Here is a 13,065-nt window from a genome sequence, read left to right as displayed (position 1 = left end):
CTCCGAGGGCCGTCGAAAGGGGCTTTCCTGTTCCGCTCGCAACTGGGCGGAAGTAGAAGGCACTCCTGAGCAGGCATGGCGGCGTGTTGGTACTGGGGTCTCCTCCTATGTCAGCTGGCTGCCTGGGGGAGTGCGGCGCCCGTGGACGCAGAAGAGAACCACGGGAAGGCGCCGGGGGCGAATGGACCAGGTCAGTGGGGGCTCTTAAGGGGTTCCCCGTCCTGCCCGCAGACCTGGGCCCATCGCTTGGCTATGGCGGGTAGGAGGATGGAGGGGTAACGGAGGATGATCACCGCTGCCCGCTCCAAAGGCTTCTCCTCGGCTTGCTCTTGGCGATTGAAGCTTCACACTTGGCCCTTTTATGACTTGTGGACTACAACTCCCAGAATTCCTCAGCCAGCGTGCCTGGCTGAGGAATTCTGGGAGTTGAAGTCCATAAGTCATAAAGGGGGCAAGTTGGAAGACCCCTGTCTTAAAGCATCCTGGCTGAGGAATTCTGGGAGTTGAAGTCCACAAGCCATAAAAGGGCCAAGTTTGAAGACCCCTGTCTTAAAGCATCCTGGCTGAGGAATTCTGGGAGTTGAAGTCCACAAGTCATAAAGGGGGCAAGTTTGAAGACCCCTGGACTACATAGGCCAGGCTTTTTCAACCTCAGCCGCTTTAAGATGTGTGCACTACAAGTCCCAGAGTTCCCTAGAGGGTATGCTTTGGACTGCCCAACTCCCCACAGTTCCCCAGCGAGTATGACAGGTTCTGGATATCTCTTCTTGCAACCTCTGATGTCGCACCCTGGATAGTCCCTAAAGCTGGGGGATTCTAGGAATTGTATCCATTCATTTTAAAACCTTGAGAAACCCTGAGATGGGCCGTTCTGACACTTCTGGATCTCTCTCTCTGTGACCCCTGAGTGCTTGACCTGGATAGCTCCTAAAGCTTACAAATTATATATAATCTTCTAAGGAGGGATGAATTTAGAGGACTTCAACCCCATAGATCTGGCACCCAGGGTCTAAACAGCCTTTGTAAAAGATAATGGATAGTGTAATGCAGGGGTCTTCAAACTTGGCCCTTTTACGACTTGTGGACTTCAACTCCCAGAATTCCTCAGCCAGGCACGCTGGCTGAGGAACTCTGGGAGTTGAAGTCCACAAGTCGTAAAAGGGCCAAGTTTGAAGACCCCTGGTGTAATGTCTGCTATGGACAGGATGATGTCACTTCTCGATGGACAGTTAAGAAGTGACTGGTAATAGATACTTCATCTGAGTCAGGCTTTCCTATCCGGTGTTCTCCATTGTAGTCAGGGCATCAGATTAGAAAACTGGGAGACTGGGAGTTCTAGTCCGTCTTAGTCATGAAATCAGCTGGATGACCTTAGCCAATCATTGTCTCTGAGCCCCAGGGAGGAGGCAGCGGCAACGCTTCAGACATGTTGCCAAGGAAGGAACTTGTCCATTTAGTCATTGGGAATCAACACTGACTCAATGGCACGTAAACAAACTTGGGAGTCCTCTGTCCTCTGAGCATTTTGGGAGTTGTCCCACTGTGTGCCAAAATTGCCAGAGTTCACTCACAACATTATGTCAAAATACAACACATTGTCTAATGCAGTGTTTCTCAACCTTGACAATTCTCAACACACAATGCTGGCTGTGGAATTCTGGGAGTTGAAGTCCACATGCCTTAAAATTGTCAAGGTTGAGAAACACTGGTCTAATGGCTTAGTTCCAATGTGTGATTGGCATTTCTTGCCTTCTTGATTCAGGCATGCAAATGTATACTAAAACACAGACATTAGAAATGGCCACACAGGCACTTCTTGAAATGATGAGATCTTGCCATGATGTCAGCCCAACTCACATCACATGGTGGCTATGGTGGGAGAAATAGGAGGAGGAAGGAGTATGAAATGTGTTCGCTGCCTTGAGTTGTTTATAAAAATAAGGCAGGAGATGAATTTAATGTGACATGAATATATACAACTCACATTGCACTATTAATGAAACATACAGTATGAAAATGTTTGGGGCAGTTGTGAGAAAGTTGCTCACTGACATTAGAAACCAAAGTATTGGAGGTAGATGCAACAAAATATACTGTATAGGAATGCACTAACATTGACCACTGGACTCCTGCAAGCAAGATAGCAAGAGAGAGTGAGTCCCCAGCAAAACATTCCCTCCAATTATATACATTGGGTCAATTATATCTGAAGTAGAATGATAAAGGTAATCCTTGATTTATGACCACAATTGAGCCGAAAATTGATGCTGTTAAGTGAGACATTAAGTGAGTTTTGCTCCATTTTGCAAGCTTTTTTTGCCACAGTTGTTAAAAGCAAATCACTGCAATTAAGTTAGTAACACAGTTGTTAAGGGAATCTGGTTTTCCTGTTGACATTGCTTGTCCGAAGATCTCAGAAGGGGACCTCATGATCCTTGGACACTGCAACCGTCATAAATATGAGTCAGTTACCAACTGTCTGAATTTTGATTGTGTAACCATGGGGATGCTGCAGTGAGGTGGTAAGTGTGGGAAATGGTCATAAATCACTTTTTTCATTGACCTTGTAACTTGTAACTATCACTAAATGAACTGTTGTAAGTTGAGGAATACCTGTAAAAAGAATAATAGAATTACACTGATGATACCCTTGAAATGACCTATCTGTTATATTTCACACTTGCAGTATGATATTGTCAACATGTACAATATGCAACAGTATTTACATTGCAATCTCCCGTTACACCATTCCATTCTTGCTTTTAGATGAACCACTGTCTGTTTATGTTAGCAGTCTCTGGTCCAAGGCCACGTAACTAGGTTGTCGGTTACACAAATACTCTACCGCTAAGCTACTTAAAGAGTTGTATTTATTAATGGATGAATGCATTCAGCATGATTTTACAGTTTGCATTACTATATACTACTACACAGTACTGTTGCAGCATTCAGAATACTTTTTAACTTTAAATTTTCCACATTGTAGAGTTGTCCAGTCATCACACACAATTAACAGACTCGACTCAAGGTGCTCCAGGCACAGCCATAGGTTCTGCAGACCCTAAATCACTTCAAATCATACAAAATAATCACCCACCCGCACCTCAGCAAGATTCTGGTAAATCAAAGGGAACAGAAAATTCATCAATTAACTCCCAGTCAGGTGGTGCTGAATCCATCAAAACTGAGAAAGACACAGATAAGTCTAAAGAAGGTCAGACAGGCATATCTGATACACCATCTGTTCCAGAGCCAAAAACTAAGGGATCAAAGCAGGAAGAGGAGCCATCAATTAAAACCCCGAACCCCAAGTCTGACGGTCCTGCTCAAGACTCTCAAAAAACAGATTCTGTTCAAACTAAAAATACTCTACCCGATGATTTGGAAGAATCTGAGACACACGCTTCACATTCAGATTTAAATGTTAAGAAAGAACAACCATCAAAAGTCTTAGAACCAAAAGACCATAATCCCCAGTCAGGTTTGCCTGTTCAAAAAACTCCTTCTACAAAGGAAGATTCTGCTGAAGTCCCCAATGCTCAAGAAGACGCCTCTGTTCCAAAGCCAAAAACTAAGGACTCAAAGCAGGGGGAGGACCCACCAATTAAAGTTGTGAAGATCCAGTCTGGTGCTCAAGACCCTTCTTCAAACTTAAATCCTGTTCCAGCCAAAAATAAAAAAACGAACACCGACAACTCTGACGGTCCTGCTCAAGACTCTCGAAAAACAGATTCTGTTCAAACTAAAAATAGTCAGGAAAACCCCGATGATTTGGAAGAATCTGAGACACACGCTTCACATTCAGATTTAAACGCTAAGGAAGTACAATCATCAAAAGTCTTAGAACCAAAAGACCAGAATCCCCAGTCAGGTTTGCCTGTTCAAAAAACTCCTTCTACAAAGGAAGATTCTGCTGAAGTCCCCAATGCTCAAGAAGACGCCTCTGTTCCAAAGCCAAAAACTAAGGACTCAAAGCAGGGGGAGGACCCACCAATTAAAGTTGTGAACATCCAGCCTGATGCTCAAGACCCTTCTTCAAACTTAAATCCTGTTCCAGCCAAAAATAAAAAAACGAACACTGACACTTCTGATCCAGATTTTTCTGAAGAAGAGACAAATGGTGAGGAGTCAAAACAAATGGAAGACACGTTAGCAAAAGACCAGGATCTTCAATCAGATCTCTCTGCTAAGCAGCTTCAAAAGTCAAATCCCATGGAACCCAAAAAAGCTGAGGAAGAGGTAGTTGATCCTGGAGATGAACCAGAGAAAGGGTTGGGTGATGAAAAGAAAAAGAGTGCAAAGCATGAGGAAGATTCTGAGGGGACACCCAAGAATGGATCTGAAAACAGCCACTTCTTTGCCTACTTGGTGACCACCGCTATTGTTGTTGCTGCACTATACATTGCGTATCATAATAAACGGAAAGTGAGTATTTTGACTTGTTAGTGTTGATGATTCCCTAGCTATCTAGCTATCTATCCTTTATATCTGTCCCTCCTTCCATCCATCCATTATTTATCTATCATCTATCTATCATCTATCTATCATCTACCTACCTACCTATCTTTTATATCTGTCCATCCATCCATTATCTGTCTGTCTGTCTATCTAAAACATATAAGGAACGGTTGCTGGAATTGGGGATGTCTAGTTTAACGAAGAGAAGGACGAGGGGGGACATGATAGCAGTGTTCCAATATCTCAGGGGCTGCCACAAAGAAGAGGGAGTCAAGCTATTCTCCAACGCGCCTGAAGGCAGGACGAGAAGCAACGGGTGGAAACTAACCAAGGAGAGAAGCAACCTAGAACTAAGGAGAAACTTCCTGACAGTTATAACAATTAACCAGTGGAACAACCTGCCTCCAGAAGCGGTGAATGCTCCAACACTGGAAGTTTTTAAGAAGAAACTGGACAGCCATTTGTCCGAAATCGTATAAGTTTTCCTGCCTGAGCAGGGGGTTGGACTAGATGACCTCCAAGGTCCCTTCCAACTTTATCATTATTATCTATCCATCCATCCATCCATCCATCCTTTATATCTGTCCCTCCTTCCAGCCATCCATTATCTATCTGTATCTATCTATCTACTTATCTCCCTACCTACCTACCTATCCTTTATTTCTGTCCATCCATCCATCCATTATCTGTCTGTCTGTCTGTCTGTCTATCTATCTATCTATCTATCTATCTATCTATCTATCTATCTATCTATCCTTTATATCTGTTCATCCTTCCAGCCATCCATTATCTCTGTCTATCGATCTATTGTGTAGACTGATGATGAAAAGCTGTTTCCTCAAGGCATCTTTAGAAGAAATAGTGTAATATCTTATAGAACATAGCCATATTTCCTCAAACTAATTTTAATAAGGCTATTTTAACTTAGGACCTGGTTTATTATTATTTTTTTTTTGCTGGGTTTTCAAAAATGAAAACAATCGGAAAACGTATCCCTCAAAATATATTGGGATATTGATTTTGTGTTATCAGGGCCATGCTGAGTAAACCATACTAATGCTATGTAAAACTTCTAAAAAGCTAGGTATTTTAAAATGTGTTTCTTGGTGTATGCTCCAAGCTGTTGTTCATTTTTCTTACTTTGGAAAAGATGTAATCTATTGGCCGTAGAGAAGCTGTTACAAGCAACGCTCCAATTATGAATATTCTGTATTCTCTGGATGACATGATGGGTTATGACAATGAATCATGTCTTACTTTCTAAATGAGACTTGGTTTTTCCCCCTTTGGTCAGACCTAACCTTACAGTTTTTACTATTACTGTCAGTGCCATCTTTCCTTTTAAGGCTCTGCTGAAATGTGCTTTTTTTCTAGTTTAACATTTATGACAAGCTGATTTGCTCACTTTAATGGGAAATTAGACCGTATGATGGTTCAGATTCTTGTGAATGACATTGATTCTCTTTTCTTCCCTTGCAAAGATTATTGCTTTTGCTCTAGAAGGGAAAAAAGCAAAGACAGCCCGAAGACCCAAATCCAGTGACTATCAGCGATTGGATCAAAAGGTAAGCTCTCCCACCATGAGCATCAAAACAGCCAAATTCATGATATTTTTTTTTATTCTTTAAAGCCACAATCACTTCTCACAGCTGCTTGCAATGATATGTACCTCATTATAGTTCAATTAGACCAGTGATGTCCAACCTTGGCAAGCTCAAGGTCCATGATTGGCTGGGGAATTCTGGGAGTTGACGTCTACAGGTCTTAAGGTCCTGCCAAGATTGGACACCTCCGAATTAGACATATGTCACAGCATGCATTCACTTTTCTGACCCATGTTGCTGATGATAAATTGTCTGGGTTTTTGCTTTCATTGTTTGGTATTTTATTCCCGTTTGGAATCTACAAGACCAGATTTATAGTCAGAAGAAATAAGCATTAGGTCTGTGCTTTGGAACTTAGCTTATTGGCTCATACAGAACAGTTGAGTTTAAAGCTTCAAAAAGACATCTAAAGTATTGCCTTGGGGTTTTTTTTTTTAAAAAAAAACACAACAACCCTCAAATCTCTTCTCTGTAATAAAAGAATCCTTCCTCTCTTTCTAGTTTGTTGTAATTAGTAGAGATCTTTAAAACTCCTCCAAAATCTGCTTTTACTGGTGGGAACACAAAATCTGTTGTGCTACTGTGTCATTATTAATTAGTATAGGTAGTCCTTGACTTCCAACCACAATGGAGCCTGGAATTTTGGTCTTAAGTCGTTGCAGTTGTAAGCTGAGGCACCACATGATTGGACTCGATTTTTACGACAGTTGTAAAGTAAGTCAAGATGATTGTTAAGCAAGCCACGTGGTCATTAAGTGAATCCAGCGTATCCAATGGCATTTTTGGTAATTTTTTGCTGGACAACTCCCCGAAACATAGCAAATCGTGGTCACATGACCTTGGGACACTGCCACCAGTCATAAATGTGAACCGGTAGCCAGATGCCTGAAATTTGATCACATGACCGTGGGAGGCATGTTGCAACAGTCATAACTTTTGAGGACAAGTCACCAGTAGCTTTTTTGAATCTGTCATAAGTTTGAATTGTCATACCTGTATGTGGTTAAGGAAGGGCCATCTTCTGTCTTCCCCCCCCACACACCCAATCTTTTTTTCATTGGTTTTTCAATATCGAAAAATACAACTTAAACACCTGTGGTTTGAACTTGCCAAGCAATTTACGTCTTTTGTTGTTTTTTTTCCCTGCAGATCTAAACCCAGACCATTCTGCACGCTCCTGTGTCGCATGAGAACTCATTTTGAAAACGGCACGTAGAAAACACGGACGATGTCCAGCCTTTCGTCAGTACAGCCTCAGAGCCTATTGGCTGTGCTACTATGCCCGGGGGTGGGGGGTGTGGGGAGGGGGAGAGCAACGAAAGTGCTTTTAATTGTGCCTATGCACTTTGCCCATTGTCATGACTCATTTCCTCTTTCAAAGCTCTGGGCTGTTAATTCCCCTTTCAGTGACTTTGATGTCGGAGTGTTTTTTCTCCCACGTTGTGACCCAGAACCAATCAATAGGCAGTGCTCTGTGGCTTTCCTCTAAATGACGCGGTACTTACTGTCTGTGAAATTGATCTATAAGGAATGTGGAATGAACAGGCTGACTTTGCCTCCTAGATTCATTGATGTTAGAATCAGAGTCAACGTCGTGCGCGTGGAACAGAGTTTATGCAGATTGACTCCTGTCCCTAAAGTGCCCTGTTCCGCTGAGGCATGCGTCGCTCGATGCAGTGATTGAATATCTCCTGTCCGTAGACGGCAATATTGAGAAAGCGACTATCCTGTACTCCCTGTCTTAAGTGTCAACGTAGGTCAACTGCCAGCGTTTTAATGCTTGGCTTAACACGGCCCAAGTCTTGGGCTGATCACTTAGATCAGCTGCGCCTTTTCCGACGCTAGACTGCAGGTAAATTACTTGGCTTGAAGAATGTCGGCTTTAATATTCGTCACCCCACCACGCTCTGCCAAGCACCTCCATTAATTAAGATCTTTCCAATCCTCACCTCCGCATTCCCATGATTGACTTCAGAAGGAGAACAATCACGTTGGGGGGGGGGGGGGAAGAACCGTTGTAATCCATTGCACATTGCACAAACCACCCAACGGCAATAGGAGCTATTCAGAATCCAAAGTCTACCATTCTGGCGGAAGACCGCCACTCACTTTTGAATCCCAGAAAGGAAGTCCTTGTGGAAATCTTTCATGGGCCCATTCCACTCCATAGCTATGCGAAGGACAGAAAAAAACAGGAGTAGATCAATGGCACCATTTTATAGAGAGGTGGCAGAAGGTTCAAGAGTAAGGGTGGTGCGTATATTGCTTTCCCCCCCTCCCGCCTATCTGAACTCAGCACTGGTGTTTCTATAATTGCATAGACAGTCCTGTAATGTGAAGCAGCTTTTTCATATCGTCGCTGGCTTGAATTTGTCCTGTGGCCTTCATATTCTTTTTAAGTTTTATGTTCCGTACGACATGAGAAATTTTCCATTTCCATTTTCATTTAGTAGGCTTAATAATATCTGGGTGTGAAGCCCAGTTGCCTTGAGCCTTCATCATATGATAGGACATTCATCCGGGGTTCCCAATTCCCTGTCCACTTTCTGCACTTCTTTCCCTTAACTTCTGCAGGTGGTCACAGAATGAGACAGTCACTTAGAGGCCTTTTATCTGTTGAGGCAAGCCAAAGCATTTCTGTATAAAATACATCCTGCCGACAGGAAGCCTCCAAAAGAATTTTGGGCAACTCCTTATCAGCTGTATGGATCTCAGTTTTCAAGGAGTTAGAGTGACAGAGAAGCAGTCAAACTGATCCTCTCCCGTCGTCCAGCAGCTTGGCGTGCAACCTCATTCTGGCTCTGAAGAGATTAAGTCAAGAAAATCACCTTACTGCTGGGTGATCTTTTAGATGACATAAATAGTGGAAGTACACTGGTATCTCTGGGAAACCCAGCTGCCAGCTTTGTGTGTGTGTGGTTAATGTGTAACCTAACACATGACAAAAAGTCAGAAGAACGGGGCCGTGGGACGTTTCCAGGCCATAAAATGGCCTTTCTTACCTTGGAGCTAGCACATGACTGTCAATCCTAGTATAACATATAACTTTCTGGAGTGCAATAGAAACTTTTGAAGCTGTGAGCATCACGGGTGGATGACTTCTATCATTGAAACGCTTTTGTCACTTTATTAGTTAATGAAGGAATTGTTGGAACCTAATCAATTTTATGGCATTTTGATTTTCGGCACGAGGTTCAAGTTTAAATAGGTAAAAGCTTGCTTCATATTCTTTGTGCTCAGGTTGTAATTTTCTTTTTAAAAAAAAAAAAAAAATCTCAGTTGAGTTTCATTGCTGGATTGTTCTCTTCCAAATGTCAAAATCCGCTCTCTTCCCTGTTTGAAACCACAAGCGTATGTGTGGTTTTTTGTTTTTTTTTTGGAACTGGCCAGCTTTAAAAGAAAGACACCTTAAATGTTCAGATTTATTTTTTAATCTTTGTAATCTTAGTGAACAAATAATAAATGGCTACACCACTGTTTCTTTTGTGATCAAAAGACCGTGTCATCAGTATCTGCTGGGTGTGTTTGTAATGGGCTCCACATTGTCTCCTGTTGCTATTGATCCGACTTAGAGCTTCCTACTCAGAGGGCACTCAAGGTGAGTGTGGCTGTATTCAACGAGGCACCAACGATAAAAAGCAGGGTGTAAGAGTACAATGTAGAAGCCAGTAGAAGTAAGCAGTGTATATATATTACAGTAATCCTATCCTAGCAAGATGTTCAGGATGGCCTTCAGCAACTCCTCCTTTCCCTCTTTTCAATTTTGTAGGTAAGGAAGTTAGTTCTCTCTTCCTATTCAACTTCACATATTCAGAACAGGGTTCTTTGAAGATAAACCCAGCTCAGACTCTTATAAGAGGCTACCTGGATGTTCAGAGACCTGAATCTTGGATCGCTCCAGGACTGATAATTATTATTATTATTATTTTACAAAATTTTATTTATAATACAATTAAAAAACATTGGATATAACGTGACATTCCAGTATATACAGTCTTATCAAATGATTCCACATTTTACAATCGATTCTTCATCTCAAGATATACATCTAAGTTTTATATACAGTACTTATTCTAAAATAACACATATTTCTATCTTAACACTAGTCTTTAATCCCAACCGTCGTCCTCAAATCCCTCTAGCGGTAAAATTTATCCCAGGTTTCGAAATAAACTGATCTACATTTGTCTTTCAATACCATTGTGAGCCTGTCCATTTCCGCACATGCTAATATTTTATATAGTAACTCTTCCTCTGTGGGAATTTCTTTGCTCTTCCATTTTTGCGCAAACGCAAGCCTAGCTGCAGTCAAGATGTGTAACAGCAAATAGATTGTTCCCTTATCGTATTTCTCTGTAGTTATTCCCAACAAGAAGAGTTTGGGTTTTAACTCTTAAGTCCAATATTAATATATCTTTCAACCAACTTCGTGTCCTGTTCCAATACTCACGAGCCTTTGGGCATTCCCACCTCATATGGTAATATGATCCTATTGCTGATTTATATTTCCAGCATAAAGGTGAGATATTTGGACCCATTTTAGCTAACCTTGCGGGTGGGAAGTGCCATCTACAGAACATCTTGTAAAGATTCTCCTTGTACGAGGTAGCTAGAGTGAGTTCCGGACTGTTAATTATTACCTTTTCCTCAAACCATAATCTTCCCATTGAATTCCATGCTTTCCCTATGTGACCATCTTCTTTCTTTGTCAGTGGAAAACTCTTCCCATCCGGCTGAAATGGAGGCGCCTCCACCTGCTCTTTCCTTCTGTCATGGGAAGCGAGGACATGGGGAAGGTACCCTGATTTAATAAATGCAATGCTTCTAGCGAAGAATCCACACACTCAGTCCTACGTTTGGCACCTGTCCACCCAAAAGGGATCTTAACCTCCTTGGGCATTCCCCTTTAATAGGAAAGTTATGCAGGTCTCTGGATTACGGAAGAAGAGAAACAGGTTTCATATAATGAAGATGAACAGAGGTGAAGGCAGATAGGGACTTAAATGCAGTGAAGGAAAGGGATTTAGCATAAGTTTTTGTTATTCAAAACCTCTTTCCTTTTCTGGCCCAACTGTTAACTAAGCAGAACAAATAACAAGATAAAGAGGAAGTGTGATTTCCTGGTGCCATTCATGCCATATGACTACGTTATCAATTTACTTTGTTTAGGATTCTTTAGGATTGGGTCTAACTTCTTTATGCATCCGTTGCACATTGCTCGTAACAGTGTCATTGTTCTTTTTTAACACAACAAAACATTCCATTCATCCATTTGCTTTCTAAGGCTGCCCAATCACAAAGCAACTTTAGACAGCATGCATAGAAGGTACATTAAGCAGCTGTACAACCCCCATCTCTCCATCTTCCAAATGTACACTAGGACACGAAAGGAACCTTGAACTTCAAGTCCTATATAGGTAATCCACCCGTGCAGGTAGTCCTCGTTTTATGACCGCATTGAAGCCTGGAATTTTGCTTGTAAATCACTGTCATGAGTCAATGGCACAACTGGACTCAATTTCATGGCCATTTTTTACAATGGTGGTAAAATGAGCTGCCACAGTCATAAAGTGAGTTGTATCTAAGTGAATCCATTCTCCTAAAGAGCGGGAGGGGGTGTTGCTGGAACCCGCAAAAAATGTGCAGATTGCAGTTAGGACTGGAACACTGCAACTCATCAGAAAGGTGGTCATGTGACCACAGAGGGGGCAGCAGTCGTAACTTTGAAGATGAGTCATAAGGAGCTTTCGTTGTAACTTTTTGAACAGTTATTAAATGTAAGTGCCAGATGTCCTTCGTCGTCTGAGAAAACAGAATCCAGGAACAAGGTGATCCAACAGGTTTTATTCTGTACAAAGTTAAAGTCAGCACTGGGAGTGGTTTGCTCCCAGTGCTTTACATAGACGTCCCCCACCCTGCGGTCCCGCCCCAAGCAGCAAGCAAGCAAGCATCCGATCCGTGGAGGTAAAAGCCGTAGTCCAAACTCCGGCCTCCCTCCTGCCGGTCATCGCGCCAACGTCTCCGTGCTGTTCCAGCCTTCCACACACCGGTAGGCTGCTCCAGGCGCTGCTGCAAAGCGCTCCAGTCCACAGAGTCTCTGCGGGTGGCTCCACCCCGTGCCCACGCCGCCAGGGAATTCCCCCTGCCGCCTCCCAGGTGCTCGGTCCGGTGGCCGGCTATGCTTGATTATTATTATTATTATTTATTAAATTTATATACCGCCTTATCTCCCTTGCGGGACTCAGGGCGGTGAACAGGCAATACTAAAAACCACGAATAAATAAATAGTTTCTGTTTTAAAATCGAATTGAATAATAGGCCTGTTCTAAAAACACACCCATACAAAACCCCCCACTGAAACACAATCCAAAGTACGCCAGGCCGGCCGCACGGAATAGATGGGCCTTCAGGGCTCGGCGAAAAAGGCGCAGGTCCGCAACTGTACGTAGGTCGGGGGGTAGGTCATTCCAGAGGGCAGGAGCTGCCACAGAGAAGGCTCTCCCCCTGGGGGTCGCCAGCCGGCATTGTCTGGCCGACGGCACCCTAAGGAGGCCCTCTCTGTATCTTCAGAGAGGCTCCCTTTGACATGTTACACAGCCCCCTTCTTGATTTTCACAATCTGCTGTTTTACTTAATTTAGTTCAAGAATTGGCATTTCACTCTTCAGTCGAAAAGTGGGCAACACGGGCACATTCTGCTCCATTTGCCACAAACAAAGGTTGCACAAAGCATTGGACCCAAAGGGGGAAAAGTGTGCATGGGAGAACACATGGTATCCGTTGACAACTCCTTCAACCAACACACCTTTTCCTAGTGTTGTCACAAAAGCCATAGCTATAAGGAGCTGCTTACACACACATGCACAGCTCCATTTTCCCCTTCACATACAAAGTGTTGCATAATATCCACGTGGCTATTATGACTCGTATTTTTATTTCCTGTAAGAGTGTGTATTTCTTAAACCATTTCTTTTTTTTTTTTATGTATTCCCATCCCATTTCTT

The 13,065-nt window shown here is 42.7% G+C and overlaps 1 protein-coding gene across 1 annotated transcript; it reads left to right on the top strand.

The window, feature by feature from the left end:
- On the top strand, positions 1-7,357 carry TGOLN2 (trans-golgi network protein 2). Its single transcript, XM_015814555.1, has 4 exons — positions 1-190; positions 2,987-4,425; positions 5,940-6,023; positions 7,212-7,357. Exons 1-4 carry the CDS (start codon positions 76-78, stop codon positions 7,215-7,217), a joined length of 1,644 nt encoding a protein of 547 aa, XP_015670041.1. The 5' UTR covers positions 1-75; the 3' UTR covers positions 7,218-7,357.
- Positions 7,358-13,065: the final 5,708 nt, after the last annotated feature.

The sequence above is a fragment of the Protobothrops mucrosquamatus genome, unplaced genomic scaffold, assembly GCF_001527695.2.
Source record: "Protobothrops mucrosquamatus isolate PMUCROS unplaced genomic scaffold, P.Mucros_1.0 scaffold262, whole genome shotgun sequence".
Classification (NCBI taxonomy): domain Eukaryota; kingdom Metazoa; phylum Chordata; class Lepidosauria; order Squamata; family Viperidae; genus Protobothrops; species Protobothrops mucrosquamatus.
The sequence above is the reverse complement of the archived record's forward strand: the minus strand, read 5'-3'. Positions and strand labels throughout refer to the sequence as shown.